At 42.2% G+C, this 16,332-nt stretch overlaps 3 protein-coding genes and 1 non-coding gene across 8 annotated transcripts; all 4 read left to right on the forward strand.

The window, feature by feature from the left end:
- The first annotated feature begins 53 nt into the window (after positions 1–53).
- Positions 54–2,726, forward strand: LOC104425293 (membrin-11). The gene is made up of 4 exons (XM_010037946.3): positions 54–515; positions 1,562–1,682; positions 1,778–1,927; positions 2,324–2,726. The coding sequence occupies exons 1-4, from the start codon at positions 253–255 to the stop codon at positions 2,483–2,485; spliced, it is 696 nt and encodes a 231-aa protein (XP_010036248.2). The 5' UTR covers positions 54–252; the 3' UTR covers positions 2,486–2,726.
- Positions 2,727–6,394: 3,668 nt separating this feature from the next.
- LOC104425294 (probable inactive leucine-rich repeat receptor-like protein kinase At3g03770) lies at positions 6,395–14,212 on the forward strand. 5 transcript variants are annotated; one of them, XM_039306566.1, is made up of 10 exons: positions 6,395–6,907; positions 7,032–7,214; positions 7,533–9,100; positions 10,003–10,136; positions 10,536–10,776; positions 10,953–11,155; positions 11,249–11,295; positions 11,674–11,785; positions 12,210–12,489; positions 14,080–14,212. In XM_039306566.1, exons 3-9 carry the CDS (start codon positions 7,729–7,731, stop codon positions 12,486–12,488), a joined length of 2,388 nt encoding a protein of 795 aa, XP_039162500.1. In that variant the 5' UTR covers positions 6,395–6,907; positions 7,032–7,214; positions 7,533–7,728; the 3' UTR covers position 12,489; positions 14,080–14,212. The 5 variants fall into 5 exon arrangements, with proteins under 5 accessions (XP_039162500.1, XP_010036252.2, XP_010036249.2 ...); XM_010037950.3 differs by lacking the exon at positions 14,080–14,212 and adding an exon at positions 12,877–13,124 and having other exon boundaries at positions 6,396–6,907; positions 12,210–12,522; XM_010037947.3 differs by lacking the exon at positions 14,080–14,212 and adding an exon at positions 12,877–13,121 and having other exon boundaries at positions 6,416–6,907.
- Positions 14,213–14,393: 181 nt separating this feature from the next.
- Positions 14,394–16,331, forward strand: LOC104425296 (LOB domain-containing protein 20). The gene is made up of 2 exons (XM_010037951.3): positions 14,394–14,801; positions 15,542–16,331. The coding sequence occupies exons 1-2, from the start codon at positions 14,433–14,435 to the stop codon at positions 15,929–15,931; spliced, it is 759 nt and encodes a 252-aa protein (XP_010036253.2). The 5' UTR covers positions 14,394–14,432; the 3' UTR covers positions 15,932–16,331.
- LOC120291008 lies at positions 16,170–16,331 on the forward strand. The gene has a single exon (XR_005548818.1). It is a non-coding gene; the product is annotated as a U1 spliceosomal RNA (small nuclear RNA).
- Position 16,332: the final 1 nt, after the last annotated feature.

The raw sequence follows: 16,332 nt of genomic DNA on the forward strand, positions 1-16,332 counted from the left end.
AATCGTAGAAAATCTTTTAATAAGAGGGATTCTTATTTCTCGATGATATCCCACGATCAAGGCAATTGGCTGAATCCCGTGAAACCATTTCATAGACGGGGGGAGCGGAGCCCGGCCCGAGCGGAGCAAACCGAAAACGGCCACTGAAAAGCAAATTAAAATTCACGCCTCGTTCAACCCCTCTCTCTCTCTCTACGCGTGGGAAATCTGAATCGCGATCGTATCCCGACGACGACGGCGGCGGCGGCGGCGATGGACGGAGGAGCGGGCGGCGGGGGGACGCTGTCGGAGGTGTACCAGAGCGCGAAGAGGCTGCTCCTGCGGACGAGGGACGCGCTCGAGCGGCTGGAGAGGCTCGAGTGCTCCACGGCCACGGCCGCCGCCGGCGGGATGGACTCCCCGGAGCTGTCGGCCTCGATCAGGAGGGACGTCGTCCAGATTCAGTCCCTCTGCATCGAGATGGACCGGCTCTGGCGGTTCCTAGGCGCCAAGTCTCAGCGCGATCTCTGGAGGAGGTATCCGATCTGTCCTGCGATACGCTTAAATCCGCCGACACCTGTTGTTGAATTTCGCGGTTATCAGGTCATTTCCGTGCATGCGAATTTGAATTGACGCGTTGCGCTTTTCATTTGAACCGAATGCGAAGAATTTCGGTGCTATCGTCTCTGTGTAAATATCGGATGTTTCGATATTGAAGCTGTATCTGATAGGATGGTTGAATTACAAGTCAGGCTTTCGCAAGGTTGTGAAAATTCAGCTTAGTTCGTCTTGATAGTTGGTCTGTTTTTTTTAGTGCCAAAATGCTCTGAAGTTTTTCGTGTGATCCCATGGTGATGGAAAGCACCTTTACTTTTCTTCCTTTCATGTCCTTCTAATACGATAGCGATATGTTTTACAGTCATATATTGCTCTTTCCTGATGAACTTTACCATACGTGAAGACTAGTCGAGTTTTGTAGGTTCACACCGGCCTTGATTTTGGGCCTTGGTATAATTTTATACTGGAAAATGACTTAATTCAGGAGATCGATGGAGAATTCATTTTTTCCAGGAAGTTTCTTTTGGGTTGCTATTGCAATTTTTTTTGTGGTCCATAGTCAACAAAAATAAAAATTTGAGGCTCAGGAGTACGTGTTCCCTGTAGATTTGCTTGTTTACATTGCTTAGCCATCATAGAGCCTCTGTAAGTAATTATTTCAGTAGTCAAACCATGTGTCACTTAATTGAAAGAAGAACAAATGATTTTGCAATTATGGCCCATCATTAGGAACCTATGAAGGTGTATCAACTTAAGCATTTAAAATCTTTTGGTGAAGTTGGATGAACTGTTTTTTTTTGCTCTTGGAAATCAAACAGACATACGTTTGAAGTAGTTCCAATGGTGTATACTTATCCTTTAAGCTTTTTCTTTTCCTTTTAGGTCAAGATAACTCTGTTGTCTTTTGATTTCAGCTCTAGTTCTTTAACATTTCTTATTGATGTAGCTTTCTCATTTTTGTGAAATTTCAAACTCTGACTTTGTTAAGAGTTGTTCATCTCACGGTCTCATTGGCTTTGTACAGAAAGGTGGAACAAGTAGCTGAAGAGGCTGAGTCATTGAAAGTGAGCCTAGACAAGTACTCCTCAAGAAATCAGCAAAAAATGATGGAAGCTAAAGAGAGGGCAGAATTGCTTGGACGAGCTGTATGTCATCCTTTATCTACTGTATAACATCAAGTCAAGGGTTCTATGGCAGTGAAGCTATCTTTACTCAGCATCTAATGGATTTTGTGTTCCAGAATGGGGATTCTGCTCATGTTCTAAGTATTTTTGATGAGGAAGCACAAGCAATGCAATCTGCCCGTAATTCATCCAGGATGCTGGAAGAATCGTATGCTACTGGAGTAGCCATCCTTTCTAAATATTCTGAGCAAAGGGAACGCCTCAAGGTATCTGGAAGCTGACTTTTTATGTACTGTGCATAAAAAGGCTTTTCTTTTCATGGGTACACTGACAAGATTAAAATGATGAATAGAGAATCCTTTTTGAAGATGTATTCTTCTGAGATACTACTTGACTTTTTGAGGTGGCACACTGAACATTTGGCGACTGATGAGACAATGAAAAACTTAATGATCAGGGAAACTCAGTCATATATGACTAAGGTTTGTCCATTATCAATTAGTTTAGATGTTCCCCCTAACTATTCTGGGTAGCCAAAGACCACAAATAATTTTGGAGAGCTAGGATGCTAAAGGCATGAAGCACAAGATTGTTTTTATTTTTGGACCATAAAATTATTATAATATCCTTAAAAGTGACAGGCAGTTCTTTTATTTTTCCAGAAAGCTCAACGAAGAGCATTGGACATTCTTAACACAGTGGGACTCTCTAATTCTGTACTGAAACTCATTGAGAGGCGGCATCATGTTGACAAGTGGATCAAGTATGCAGGCATGATCTTGACGCTCATCATATTGTATGCCTTCTGGAGATGGACAAGGTGATCTGGTTTATACGTTTGGATGGTCACACTATAACTTTCCTAATTTTTTCAATTGTAATATCTTTCTCCTGTGATGAGTTGAACTTGAACATGCCCTTCTTTTCTAAAGAGGGATAGTTATTGTATATGTAAATTTTGGTTATATCAACGATTTACTAATTGTGAGGGAGAAAGTATGCCTGAAAGAAACAGGGGAAAAAAAGGAAAATAGATGCTTGCAATCTGCTTGGCTGTCACTCTTATCGATGATTTTGGCTGCGATCCATGAACATTTCATATTTGTTAAATCTTCAGGATTGTTAACTCAGAAAAGTAAGCCTTCAAGTGGTGTTTGGGAAATTGAATTTTTGCTCGAATCACTTCAAATTTTTCCCCTCCGAGCCTTTTCTGGCCTTGGATAATCCTTTTTCCTCTCTCTCTCTCTCTCTCTCTCTCTCTCTTTCTATTTTTCAGATGCGAGGTGGTGTGGAGTTTGAAATTAAATCGTTAATCCACCGTCCCTACCCCGACCGCTAACGACTAGACCAAATGCCTAGTGGCATCAGAATTGGAGAATCGAGTTCATCTGAATAGACAAGAGAATGCACTGTCCTTTGTCTAAGGCTATTGAGGTAATGTTCGGCGGGGGGACAAACACTATGCTATTGGCTAATGTTGCATGTGACTATTAAGGGCAAATTGTCCCTTGAAACGATCTTTGTCCCCGTTTTCTTTCTTATTTTGAGAATGAGGTCCATGACATTTGGTAGAGCCATGCATTGCATGTTGTCATTGGTCATCGCACGCCACTTTATATGACAATGTGGGGTGTGATGTTTATTGAATGTCTCCTTTAGTTCCTAGAGTGCTCTTTCGAGTAAGTTGAGAAACGTTCTAGTTCGAAGCATAGCTCTCCTGATCAGGGAGAGTTGGAGCTTGATTTACAATTCCGAAGTTTTTTTTGTGGCATGGGATTTCGGAATACTATAATAGGATGGAGCGAAAAAAGATATATAACCGTATGAAGTATGACCATGCGAGCACTGTCGAAAACAAATCTGAAATACGAGACTGTTGGGTCTATTGTGTATTCAGAATACATGTCCTGAATGAGTCGATGACATGGTTTCATGGTGAAGCATCTGTTCTACCTTTTTCCCCTGGAATCTCTTCTCATTTCGCGTGTTGCCAGTCTGCTATTTTCTTTGATTTCACAATTCCGAGTTCGTCTTTCCTGGGGCAGCTTGCCCCATTTTGCGATCTAAAGAGTCGTGCTTGTAGATTATTTATGCTCTGGATTCCATGCCGAATCTGGTTATGAGTCATTGCAGATCTCAATACCTCAGAAAAAGAATAGAAGATCCACGTTTCTACACCATAACCCATGAACGCTTCACGGAGCTTCAACAGAGGAACGTGCTCTCACATTCAGTGCACTCGTTGCTTTCCTAGCGTTAGTTCTCACGCATCGATACGAACGCATTGATGCTGATGTACACGTGGGGAAAGAAACTCGAGTTCTTGCCCTATTTCTTCTGGTGTAAGCAAGACGGTGAGATCAACTTGAGTAAAGCCGGCAAGGCGGCAAGCCATTTATTAGTGCCTTCCCCTTGAGAAACGGCACAGAAGGCCTCAAGTGCAATCCTCCATCTACTGCTGTTCACGATTACCTTCAAGAGTCGCAAATCTTAAGTACCCCGGCATGCTCCAGATAGAAGATTACCTTAAACTACTCAAATTGTCAATTACCTAGTAACATGAAAAAGAGCAAGTCGCAAAATTCCTCGAATCATCTCTAAACCTTATGATGGTTTCTCCCATATCAATCACCGTCAAACAAAAGACATCCACATCATTCTTTCAAATAATTATGATGGATTCGGAAAAAAGGGGTACGTGCTTACAACCGGCAGCCAGTTCACTCAACGAAAGAGAGAGAGCTGACAGAGAAAGGGGGGAAAAGATGTTCAACTACTATGGGATGCATCTTCTTCCTACGTGCAATTATGGGGCAACTATAGTGTTGCTGCCGTGGGAAGTTCGGTGATGGGTGACCTGTGGTTCCTTCATTCCGTCGCTTTAGAAGGTGGGGCCTCCTGAATTCCCCCCCAGATCTCCTCCATAATCACCAACTGAATTAGACATTTGACTTTTGAATCAAACTTAGTTATCATCCTCTTCACAAAATGTTGGGTGGCACATCGCTTTTCTCCTGCCGACAATTTTCCGACTAGGGAAGGATATGCTCGAATTGAATTAACTAATGCTTTTTATTTTTCGTTCAAATGAAATCTCACCGCATATTCTGATATCTCCTTTTGAAATCAGCCATATTCGAAAGGGATTTGCATCTTTTCATAGGGAAGTAGTTTATAATTAGATTCTGTATTTCATAAAAATGACGTGAATTATCGGCTGAAGACGCGATATTCTAGAAATGGATCGTGAAACAATAAATTTTATAGTTGTGTTATACATCGAGTGAAGATTTTCTTGTCGGGAAGCAATTGAATTTGCACAAATATATAGTTGTCCACCACATGACAACATTGAAGAAGTGACGTACAAATTTTGTAGGGGTGCGATTGGACGAACTTTCGCAAACTTGAATATCAATCTCTTTCACAGAAGTACATGTGGAAACTTCTCCCTTGGGCCGTCCTCCAGTGTCATATGCATTGAGAAATGCCTCTTCTGTCACGAGAAAATGTTTGGTAGCTCGACTTCCATGTCAGTTACCGGCCAGTCCACTCGTCGATCCCCTAATGTCCAAATGAGTCCCAAAAATTGCTGGTATTGTTCATCAAAAGCACAAATATTATTTAGTTACAGATAAGTTGTCCTCTATTAATATAATAAATGCTGTTGCTACAACTTTCCATTCTCACGATAATGCGTTCGTGCTAATTCTGGACGTTCGATCCAACGTGCTAATGGAAAACATTTAGGATAAGACTTCCAGATGATGCATGAATTCCTTTCGGTAGTTAAGGAGCTGCAGTCAATGCTGCAATCAAACTTTTGGACTTTGATTGCAACCGACGAATTGCATTGAATTATCATGGGATTGAAATTGATGCGTTTTTACACATGCAACTTTCCAAATATCGCGTCATTGTCACGCAGACGATTGCATCGGTATTTTGAAAATTGATCTAATTCTAATTAAGGGGGCATTACTAAAGTAGTAATTGCCAAGTATTTGAGAGTTTGAAATCAAATTAGTATGTTGGCAAAATATTATCTACAATGTGGATTGAAAAGATTGTTGTCGCGTGATGATCAGGCTAGCATTTTCAAATGAACTAATTTTAGGTACGGGGCTGCTATAACGAAAGGAATTCCACTTATTCCAGAGATCTAAATCCAACTAGCGAAACCGATGGAATGTGGCCCATCTAATCACTTCTGAATCAGCGCACATGAATTATCACATGATGGAATGATTTTTCATGTGAGCAAGGACCAAACCCGGATCTGAGTCGTTCAAGGTTTTTCCTTTTTGATGTGGGGAGAGACAGGAAGGCAAAAGGCAAGGAAGCATTGCCATTCGCTTTGCGGTAATAACCGTCAAATTATTACTTCTTGTCTCTTTCGTTCAAACGAGCGTCAACTCGGAACTGTTTGATGGCACTATAGAGAGTGAGACAGAGCGCCAAAAGCGAGTAGGGAAGGGAAGGGGTGAGTGGAGGAGGGTCCACATGGATAGCGCAGAATCGCAGGCCGCTTGCAGCAAAATGACGGGACGACAGAAAGCCAAGCCTCACCTGACTCCGAAAGCGAAAGCTTACGTTGAAGTTGAACCTTATGGGCAAATTCCCCGCCCGCTTGCCATTCTTTTACAATTTTCAAAAACTCTGCTTTTGTTGCTTTTTTATATTTTCTACAGAGAGTTCGCAGCTCTGTTGAGAATCTTGAGATGGGTTGGCCTCCACATACGAAAAGAGAGAGAGACGGAGACAGCGAGTGATGCGTTGTTGCGTTCTGAAAGCGAGACGAATAAAGGGTCGTCTTCTGCTAGAATCTCCCTCTCCCTCTCTCTCTCTCTGTTTACATACATACCACAGAAAGTGCAAAACTATAGCGAGAATAGTTTAAAGAACGCAAGGGGTTTACGCTCTTTTTCTTTTTCTTCTTTTTCTTTTGAAGGGGTGTTCCGAGGAAAGTGACAGAAATGTCGGTTTGTGGGATTTCCAGGTCACCCTCTCGTGTTGTGTTGTGGTTGCTTTGAATTGCCCTTGAGCAACCCGTGTCACCGTGTTGTCTTGCTATCAAGCAATGTGATGAGGGTGTCACTGAAACCCTGCAGAAAACAGAGTCTCTGACTCTCTGTGTCTATGGAAGAGAATCACATGAGCCTGGGTTGAAGGAAAAAAAAGGATAGTAAAGCTGTTAGAAGTGTGTGGTGTGGATGAGATTTCATCTTCTTTGGAGCTTCATTGCGGTAAGCCATATGGGTATTTTCTTTTTCCTTGGTATTTTACTTCAGAGTCTGTTTCTACTTAGTCGAAGTGGAAGCTTAATTTAAGTTCTTAATCTTTCTTTTCCTTCGTTCATCCTGTAACCAGGTGAAATTATGAGCTTGGGTAAGGGTTGGTCTCTGCAGGAGAAGTTTGCGTTGGGATTTTGGTGCTTGCTGCTGAAAATTAGTGTGCTTTCTGAAGTCTGTTTCGGGGGCTGTTACAGAAGGCTGTTGAAGGAGCTCTACTGATGAGGGGATCCATTTGTTCTTGTTCATCGGCAACATAAAGGTGAGTTTTTTACTCGAGCATTTAATATTATCTGTTAAAATAACAGCTTGCGGACGAGCAGATGTGTTATTTATGAGCTAGGCGAAGTACACAACTTCAAAGAGAGGTCTCAGCTTGCCTGAACTTGGTTGGATTGAACCAGCCCTTTAAAGAAATAGGAGAACTCTCTCTCCCTCTCCCCCTCCCTCCCTCCCTCCCTCCCTCCCTCCCTCTCTCTCAATGGATAAATCGCACAAAAATTCTTTTTAAATTTTTTGATGTTAGCTATCGTATTTTATGTCAGTTCTTTAACAAGATCAATGACAATTATGCTTGCAGGTCTTACCAAAAAAAAAAAAAAATTATGCTTGCAGACCTCTATTTTAGTCTTGAGGACGAAAAGTTCAGCAATTGACAAGGACACAGTTTTATAATTTTTTGTAGAACCCACAGGGGCATCTCAAGTGTCCACCTGCTATTTCTGCAGCTGTTCAGTCTGCAAAATATTCATCTTTTGTCTTGAGGGAACTATGTGATGTCTTGTGTGTTCTACTACCGTGACAGAGCAATGGCAAAAACACTCAATGGATATCTATTTCTGGTTCTTGCCATCATTTTGCTCTCAATTGGCCCCACGGAACAGCTTCAGTCTTCCCAGGCCGAGACCCTTCGGAGAATTCAATATCTCCTGGACAATCCACCTGTTTTAAGCGGCTGGAAGGACGGCACAGATTTCTGCAATACTGAGCCCAATTCATCTCTCACCATCGTGTGCTATGAAGAAAGTGTGACACAGCTTATTATAATAGGTGAGAATGGAGCTCCTGCATTGCCTCAAAATTTTTCCATGGATTCCTTCGTAACGACGCTGGTAAAGCTTCCTAATTTGAAGGTCCTCACACTAGTTTCTCTGGGTTTGTGGGGGCCATTGTCTGGTAAAATTGCACGGCTTTCATCGCTTGAGATATTCAATGTGAGCTCTAATTTCTTGTATGGTGCACTTCCCCATGAGCTTTCATTTTTGAAAAGCCTGCAAACGCTCATTCTTGACAAGAACATGTTCTCCGGTCCACTACCAGATTGGACTGGTAAGCTCCTGAATTTGACCGTGCTAAGTCTGAGACAAAATTCATTTAACGGGTCTCTGCCTGATGCTTTGAATAATTTGGAGAGTCTCAGAGTTCTCTCGCTGTCACATAATCATTTCTCAGATGAAGTGCCAGATTTAAGCAGTTTGAGAAATCTTCAAGTTCTTGATTTGGAAGATAATGCTTTTGAAGGTCAATTTCCGAAACTTGACAATAGGTTGGTCACTCTCATACTCAGCAAGAACAAGTTCAGATCTGGGATTCCTTCTGAACTGAGCTCATATTATCAGCTTGAGCATCTGGATATCTCCTTTAATAGTTTCGTTGGGCCATTCCTGCACTCTTTGCTAGTTCTCCCCACAATTATTTATCTGAATATTGCGGGAAATAAACTGACGGGCATGCTTTCGGAAAATCAGTCTTGCAATGATGAATTGACATTTGTGGATTTATCATCCAATCTTTTGACGGGAAGCTTGCCTGATTGTCTGTCTGATTCAAAGAAACGTGATGTATCATATGCTAAGAATTGTTTGGCTGCTGAAGATCAAGATCAACAGCCACTTTCATTTTGCCGCAATGAGGCTTTAGCTGTTGGCATAGTGCCTGGCCAGAAGAAGCGAAAACAAGCAACTAAAACAGTCCTTGCCTTGGGCATTGTTGGGGGGACTTTGGGAGGAATTTTGCTTGTCGGTCTGATATTTTTGGCTATCAGAAGAACCAATGCCAGGAAGCCAAAAAAATCACCTCCTACGAGGCTGATAACCGAGAATGCGTCAACTGGGTCTGGGTACACCTCAAAGTTGTTCACTGATGCCAGTGAGTGCTCTCTCTCTCTCTCTCTCTCTCTCTCTCTCTCTCTGCATCCCACTATGCTTGTGCTTGAAATACAGATGTAAGAATACCTGTGCAAATAAGTGGGAATGAATGTATCAGTATGCTTCTTTGGCTTCTCTTATTATGTATTGACCCGTAGTGATTTCTAAGGGGACCCAAGCATTTTAGAAGAGTTTTAACTTTGGCCAACCTTTAGAAGAATGAAATTACTTACAGCAGTACATTAGTATTAGTTCGCTATTCCAAAAGAATTTATAAGAGTAAAAAGAACAATATGGTTGTGCAGAAATAAGTAAGGGGAATTGGATTAGTCAATGTGGTACAGCTCATCCTTGATTCTTTTCTATTTGAACCAGTAGTAATTCTCTAGTGAGTGCAGAAGAGGTTTTTCAGTACTGCTTGTGTGGTTGTGAAGTGTATCTTGCTAAACATGATAGGAAATAACCGCCTACTTCAACTTGCACTCACCCAGACGTGCGTGCCTCAGAGGCTGAACAAGCAGAGCATGATTGTCCATTATCTTTCCAAAGAAAGAGAACTGTACAATGCATGCCCTTTAGTATTTCTGTGATGGTAAAAGTGATCTTACTGCACTTGATATATAATCACCTACTTCAACTTGGACTGGTCAAAAAACAAAAATTGGACTGACCTGAGACTGTCTGCATACCCTGGAGGTTTTAGGTTCTAATTGACAATCATTGATAAATAGAGCTGGGTTGTAGTTGTGTTCTTTGGGTGAGAGGAGAACTGTACAATGCACATGCCTGAAATGATTGAGAACGAAAACCATTGCAAAAAGAAGAACTTATTTTCACATTTGATAACTTAAGTTCCACGTATCAAGTACAAAGAGTGATATTTTTCATTATGCCCATGTGAAGGATACATATCTCAAAGCATGAAGCTGGGAGCACTTGGGCTTCCACCTTACCGAACCTATTCTTTGGAGGAGATTGAAGAGGCCACAGGCAACTTTGATACATCTGCTTTCATTGGTGAAGGTTCTCATGGCCAGGCATGCTATCTAATCTAATATTAAGTGACACTTTTGTTATTCTCTTTGTTTAATATGCTTCTACAGTTTTTTTTTTGGCATGATAAATCTTGGCATAGACCATAAGACGAAACTCCCACCTACTTCTAGCAACTGCTAATCAGTGATAGACTTTACGTCGCATGAGATTTGCATTGTGTATTTCGATCAAAATTAAGCATTTTCAGCCTCAAAATTTTGGAAAAAATGATTTAAGAAGCATGTTAGATTGTAATTCGCCATTGTCTTTGCTCCATTTAAGTAGTGTCTTATCAGCTGAGCATTGCCTAAAGTGATTGTCAAATTTTCCTGTCTGATCTAGAGCTCTTATATAGTATTCTCTGTGTCAGATTCCCATGCCTCTCTTTGTAATGGTTTCAGATGTACAGAGGTCAGCTGAAGAATGGGTCTCTTTTAGCCATCAAATGCCTGAAAATTAAGAAAAGCCAGAGCATTCAGCACTTCATGCACCACATTGAGTTAATTTCAAAACTTAGACATCGCCATGTTGTCAGTGCTCTTGGACACTGCTTCGAGTGTTACTGGGATGATTCGAGTGTGAGCAGAATCTTTCTTGTGTTCGAATATGTACCAAATGGTACATTAAGGAGCTGGATCTCGGGTAATTCTTCAATTTCACTTTAGTTCTAGGGTGGAACATAAATGTGAAGGTCTTGATCCAGCTAAACCTGTAAAATTAGTTATTCTGCTTTTCTTGCTATCTTTTGGGCAGAAGAATTATTTTTGTTAGGAACTTCTCATGTGGACTGACCATGAATCTTTGGACGTGTTTGGCAGGGCGGCGTGGTAGGCAATCACTCACCTGGTCACAAAGGATAGGTGCTACAATTGGGTTAGCGAAGGGCATTCAATTTCTACATACTGGGATTGTGCCCGGCTTATACTCTAACAACTTGAAAATTACTGATATTCTTGTTGATCAGAATCTTGTTGCCAAAATAAGCAGCTATAGCCTACCGTTGTTAGCCGAAATGGTGAAGGTACCAGAAAGAAACTGGCTGTGGCTCTTCATGCTTTTCTATTATGACAGATTATAGTTATGCTGCTAAAATATTCTTTTTTCTCTTCTGCAGGAGGGTAGTAAGATGCCTTCTGGAGGATCCAAGGAAATAATTGCTAGGTGCGTGAGGAAATTCTTAGTGCTATAAGTGATTACAACTTGTTATGACCGTAGAAGACTTTATGAAGCTCAAATGTTTTGGTGAATAATAAAAGAGTTCTGTGGTGCTTACACATTTTATCACAAGTAAAAAATATCTGACACTCTAACTCACGAGTAAACAACGGAATAATTTGCACAACAGGGACAAAGTCTTTTCTTTCCCAAAGTACATACATTCCACTGGTATGGTGTCTCTGTTCGGTACACCATTGCTCTCTCTGCCATGGGAGTCAAAACTGCATGATAACTGGTGCATTTTGTATAAATATTATCAATCAACTTATTTACCCTTTGTATGTTCACAGTTTAATTTCCTCTGAGTTTACAATTTTTCAGGATGAAACACCAGGATAAGACCGATATCTATGACTTTGGAGTAATCCTGCTAGAGATCATATCAGGAAGGCCATTCAAATCAAACAGTGAAGTTGATGTTGTAAAAGACCAAGTAAGAGCAGTTCCATTTGTCAGTTTATTATCAACCACCAAGTGATTTATCAATTTTATTTTAAGTAAAAAGATTTGTGGACGATGCTTTGAATGTTTGCGTCCATAAGCTCTTTACACAAGCTGCACTTTCTTGCATTATTAGATAATGGAGAATACTTATGGTCGTGCTCCTGCAAGTTTCTAGATTAAATCAAACTCATTTATTGCTATATTACTTTGCAGTAGCTTGAAAACTAAAATTATCAATTCCTACACTTAAGATTTCACCCTGTCATGCATATTTTTGTATAGAAAGAGTACCAAAAATGGTACGTGCAGTTAGCTCTATAAATGTTGACCTCTGTCACAGTAGTAGTTTGCCTCAAACCGACAAATTTTTTCCTTCTCATTTTGGGTAATACAGCATCGTTGAACATTTGCAGCTACAGTCAAGTATGATGGGCGATGATACCACCAGAAGGAGCTCCGTTGATTCTTCAGTTCGAAGAGCATGCTCAGACCAATCATTGAGAACGATGATGGAAATCTGCGTGAGATGTTTGAACAAGGAACCCACAGATAGACCATCTATTGAGGACGTGCTGTGGAACTTGCAATTCGCTGCTCAGGTCCAAGATGCATGGCGTGGAGACTCACAGAGCAGTGAAGGGTCTCCGACATCCCCTTCACGACAACCGAGCCTACATCTCTCCATCGGATGAGGTTCTTATTCTCTGTCCCATCCTCAATAGAACGGCAAGTCATTTTGAAATGATATCAATTACCTACTTGCTTTCCTTCTTACAAGAATAGAAAAGTCTGGCTTATCTATAATCCCATTTTGATGTCAATGAATGGACCAACAATGATGAACAGATCTTGAAAATTTGAATGGTGTTGGATGGTTCTGACTGGCTGTGTTTGAAATTCTGAAAACTTCTTTAGGAGATGGTCATTAAATTACTACAATTTTGGGAACACCACCACTAGATAATGAGAGAAGCCTTATAGAAACACCATACAAAAGAAAGAAAAACCATTATTCAAAACTCCATGCATTGTACAGGCATTCTATTAAAATTAATAATTGTGACACATTTTGGTTTGCAGTTAAGGGAATTAAAAGAGCAACACAGGAAAACACAAGTAAATCAAGACGTTATTTTCAGGAAGATTTTCCCCGCTGGTGTTCTACTATAATTTTTCTTTGGCTTGATGAGTATACAATAGTTCAAGCTTCTCCTTGCTTGATTATGCTTTCTTGCAATTTTGTAAGTTTCCTGTGCAACTCAATGACAGTGTGCATCCTGTATATTACAAGCTCTGTGAAATAGAGAAGAAGCACTTTTCCTTGACTCCTGCACAAGTAGTCAATCAAATGTACCTTTTCTTATACTCACTACCCCTCTGGGAATTTCCACAATCTTCCTAGCATTGCCCTTTTATGTTATCGGGATATATTCAATAGATTTACAACCACCGATGTTATGGTTAGTCGATTGCATAAAACTGCATCATAGCTATCCAGCCGGCATATTTGTGGTATGTGGTGTCTGTTTTAACATTTTAATGATGAGCAACTCTACTTTAGGGTGAAAATGATAATGAAACAACTCATTGGCACGAAGTTCTTTTGTCTTTTTTTTTTTTGGGGTCATAGAATTCCCTCTGTTATCAAGCATGTCTTTTAATGAGTAACAGGAACAGATGAAATTCAGAAACCATAAACTGGATTATCTGCAAGTAGCATTCAAAAGCTTGAAAACATCTAACTGAGAATTCCATGGTGTTTGGTGCTTGAGATCCTGATGCATAATTAAGGCATAGAAAGGACATAGCTTTTTAGATTCTACAATGGAAAAGAAATTCTCTTTGCGAACTCTTGGCCCTTAAATTCAAGCACCGATACTATGTCGATACCAACTATAATGAGAGCTTAAGCATGATTTCAGTTTGTCAGTTCACAAAGAGGAGGGAGACAGGGTGTGTTTAAGTTGAGTGGACATGCTTAAAAAGCATGACAAATCATGATTACTTAACATCCTACATCTTCTGTTATATTTAAGTAAAATGCAAATAAAGAAAATAAAGAGAAACTTTGTGGATCCAACGTTGCCTTCTTGTGCATTCCTACATGGTAATTGGTAAGACATGCATGCACGCCTAGTTCCTAGCATTCCACACGCCACGGGAAGCACAATTCTTGCACCTCCCTCTAGCAACACAAACACAAATCTTCTTCCTCTTCACACACAACCGATTTTCACCAATTAATTATTGTTATTCATTTTTATTCTTCCCAATTTTTCTCAGGGTGAAATATGAACTCACTCTCTTTTGCTATTATCACTTCAACCCTCAACAGACTCTTCCCATGTCTCTCTTCTCCATCCCTCACCAAACATAACGTCTCCCTATCCCTCCCTCTCTCTCTCTCTCTCTCTCTCTTCTGCTATTACCTCATTCAACTCCCTCGCCTTGCCTCGCCTCGCCTCGCCAGGGCTCTTCATGCGAGCAACGTGCCATCGTCCGCTTTTCCTTTTTCTCCATTTGGACACTAGCCACCGCCCTTTTCTCTCTTATAAAGAACATTAAGTAACATCACAACCTTCTCCTTTTTGATTCACCCACAATCACCAACAAAAAGGATCGGCACTGTCCTCGGCATGGACAGGATGCAAGGTGATCGGCGCAGGGGCCGCAGCACAGCCAGGCGTGCCATTCCCCCGGGGGAATTGCCGGCTGAGGAGATGACAGCGCCTCCTCCTGGGGCTCCATGTGGGGCGTGCAAGTTCTTGAGGAGGAAGTGCATCCATGGGTGCATATTCGCGCCCTATTTCGGGTCAGATCAGGGTGCGGCTAAATTCGCCGCCGTGCACATGGTGTTTGGTGCAAGTAATGTGTCCAAGCTGCTCCTTCACATTCCCGTCAACAAGAGGCAGGATGCGGTCGTGACGATCACATATGAAGCCCAGGCAAGGCTGGCAGATCCTGTTTATGGCTGCGTATCGACCATCCTTGCATTGCAACAACAGGTTCACAAAAACACTGACTTTTGTGCAAAATATTGTTAAATCTCTCTGAATCAATGATGCAGAACAAACGCAGCTCCGACAGCAAATAAGATAATTAAACTTTGGGGTTTGAATTACCTTTCCCTTTTTGCTCCGCTTGACTTGATGGCTGATTCCATAGAGATTTTCTACCAGGAAATTTAGCAGAGAAAATTAATCCTTTGTGACCAATGTATTCATTGCACAAATCCAGCGTATCTGCTAAGGATTTAATAGTTTTCAAAACTCTTCAAGTAAGATAGAACGGCTGGCCGATCCCACCATAAGAATCGTACAAAAAATCAACCTTTCTATCTGTAACAGCAAAAGCTCTCTATCCTCCGACCATTTCACGCCTTGATGGAAAGCCGATCAGCAAAAACATGAGAAAAGATAGTGAGGATTGTCTTTAAAAAGTAAGCGAAACGGTACTCTGACCCAGGTTCTAAACTTTGTGTTGGATGCTTTAGATGAAGCGCTTGGCAATTCCTCCTTGGCAAAATGCTAGGCTAAGGATCTAGGACTAATCCAGCAAAGGGAGAAAAGAAGAGAATAGAACTCAAATGGGTTCCCAGCGTTCATTTCTCTCTCTTGAAGCCTGACTCTCATCTGTTTCCCATTGATTGCCCAGTAGCATCCGCGTGTTCCGCAATCTTTTCTAACCACCAGAGAACAAACTAACGAGAGCGATGTTCCCCACAAAGTAATGCTTACGTCTGCAGGTGGCGACCCTCCAAGCGGAGCTCTCGCTGGTGCAGACGCAGCTGATGAGCAGCCGGTACGCGGTGGCGAGCGCCTTCCAGGCCCCGGAGATGCAGCAGCCCCAGCCGGCGGCGCACCCTTGCCACCTCCCCATGCTGCAGCCGGAGTACTCTAACAACAACTTCATCAACATCAGCAGCTTCGCCGCCACCGCCGCCGCCGCCACCAACAACTTCGCCGTCGCCTCCGCCGCCGCCGCGGCGTCCTCTCACACCCTGGAGCCGCTTCCCCAGTTCCCGCACCCGCCCAGGGACGAAGACGAGGGAGAGGACGAAGCGGAGGAGGAGGAGGAGGAGGGGGGAAGCCATGTGCCCGCCATTTTCGCGGACGAGATCTTCCGCGGAAGGTGAAAGAGAGTTTCTAGGGAAATGGCGCCTTCGGGTGCTGGTGCTGGTGGTACTTACTGACTTCTCATTCAGTGATGCGAATGACGGACTTTGTTTTCCAGTGCCATGGCTGGCGCAGTTTTTAACTTTTTCTCTTCGACTTCTTTTCCCTTTCGTTATAATTATGCGTCCCACATCGGACGGGAATGGAGAAAGAGAAGGGAGGGCTTCGATAAAACAGGGGCTACGGGTCTCGAGCAACATACTTACCTGGACGGGGTCGATGGGCGGTCAGGAAGGCCCATGGCCTAGGTTGGCGACCTCCATTGCACTTCAGGAGGGGCGCCCGTCTAAGGTCAGCCCAAGTGGCTGAGCCTACGTCATAATTTGTGGCAGCGGGGGCCTGCGTTCGCGCGGCCCCTACC

This window comes from Eucalyptus grandis, chromosome 2, assembly GCF_016545825.1.
Source record: "Eucalyptus grandis isolate ANBG69807.140 chromosome 2, ASM1654582v1, whole genome shotgun sequence".
NCBI lineage: Eukaryota > Viridiplantae > Streptophyta > Magnoliopsida > Myrtales > Myrtaceae > Eucalyptus > Eucalyptus grandis.

Coding starts and splice junctions, on each gene's coding strand:
- LOC104425293 (XM_010037946.3), top strand. CDS start 253: ATGGACGGAGGAGCGGGCGGCGGGGGGACGCTGTCGGAGGTGTACCAG. Junction 1,683..1,777: donor CAGAATTGCTTGGACGAGCT/GTATGTCATCCT, acceptor TTTGTGTTCCAG/AATGGGGATTCTGCTCATGT. Junction 1,928..2,323: donor AGCAAAGGGAACGCCTCAAG/GTATCTGGAAGC, acceptor TTATTTTTCCAG/AAAGCTCAACGAAGAGCATT.
- LOC104425294 (XM_039306566.1), top strand. CDS start 7,729: ATGTCTTGTGTGTTCTACTACCGTGACAGAGCAATGGCAAAAACACTC. Junction 10,777..10,952: donor ATTAAGGAGCTGGATCTCGG/GTAATTCTTCAA, acceptor CGTGTTTGGCAG/GGCGGCGTGGTAGGCAATCA. Junction 11,156..11,248: donor TGTTAGCCGAAATGGTGAAG/GTACCAGAAAGA, acceptor TCTCTTCTGCAG/GAGGGTAGTAAGATGCCTTC.
- LOC104425296 (XM_010037951.3), top strand. CDS start 14,433: ATGGACAGGATGCAAGGTGATCGGCGCAGGGGCCGCAGCACAGCCAGG. Junction 14,802..15,541: donor TCCTTGCATTGCAACAACAG/GTTCACAAAAAC, acceptor TTACGTCTGCAG/GTGGCGACCCTCCAAGCGGA.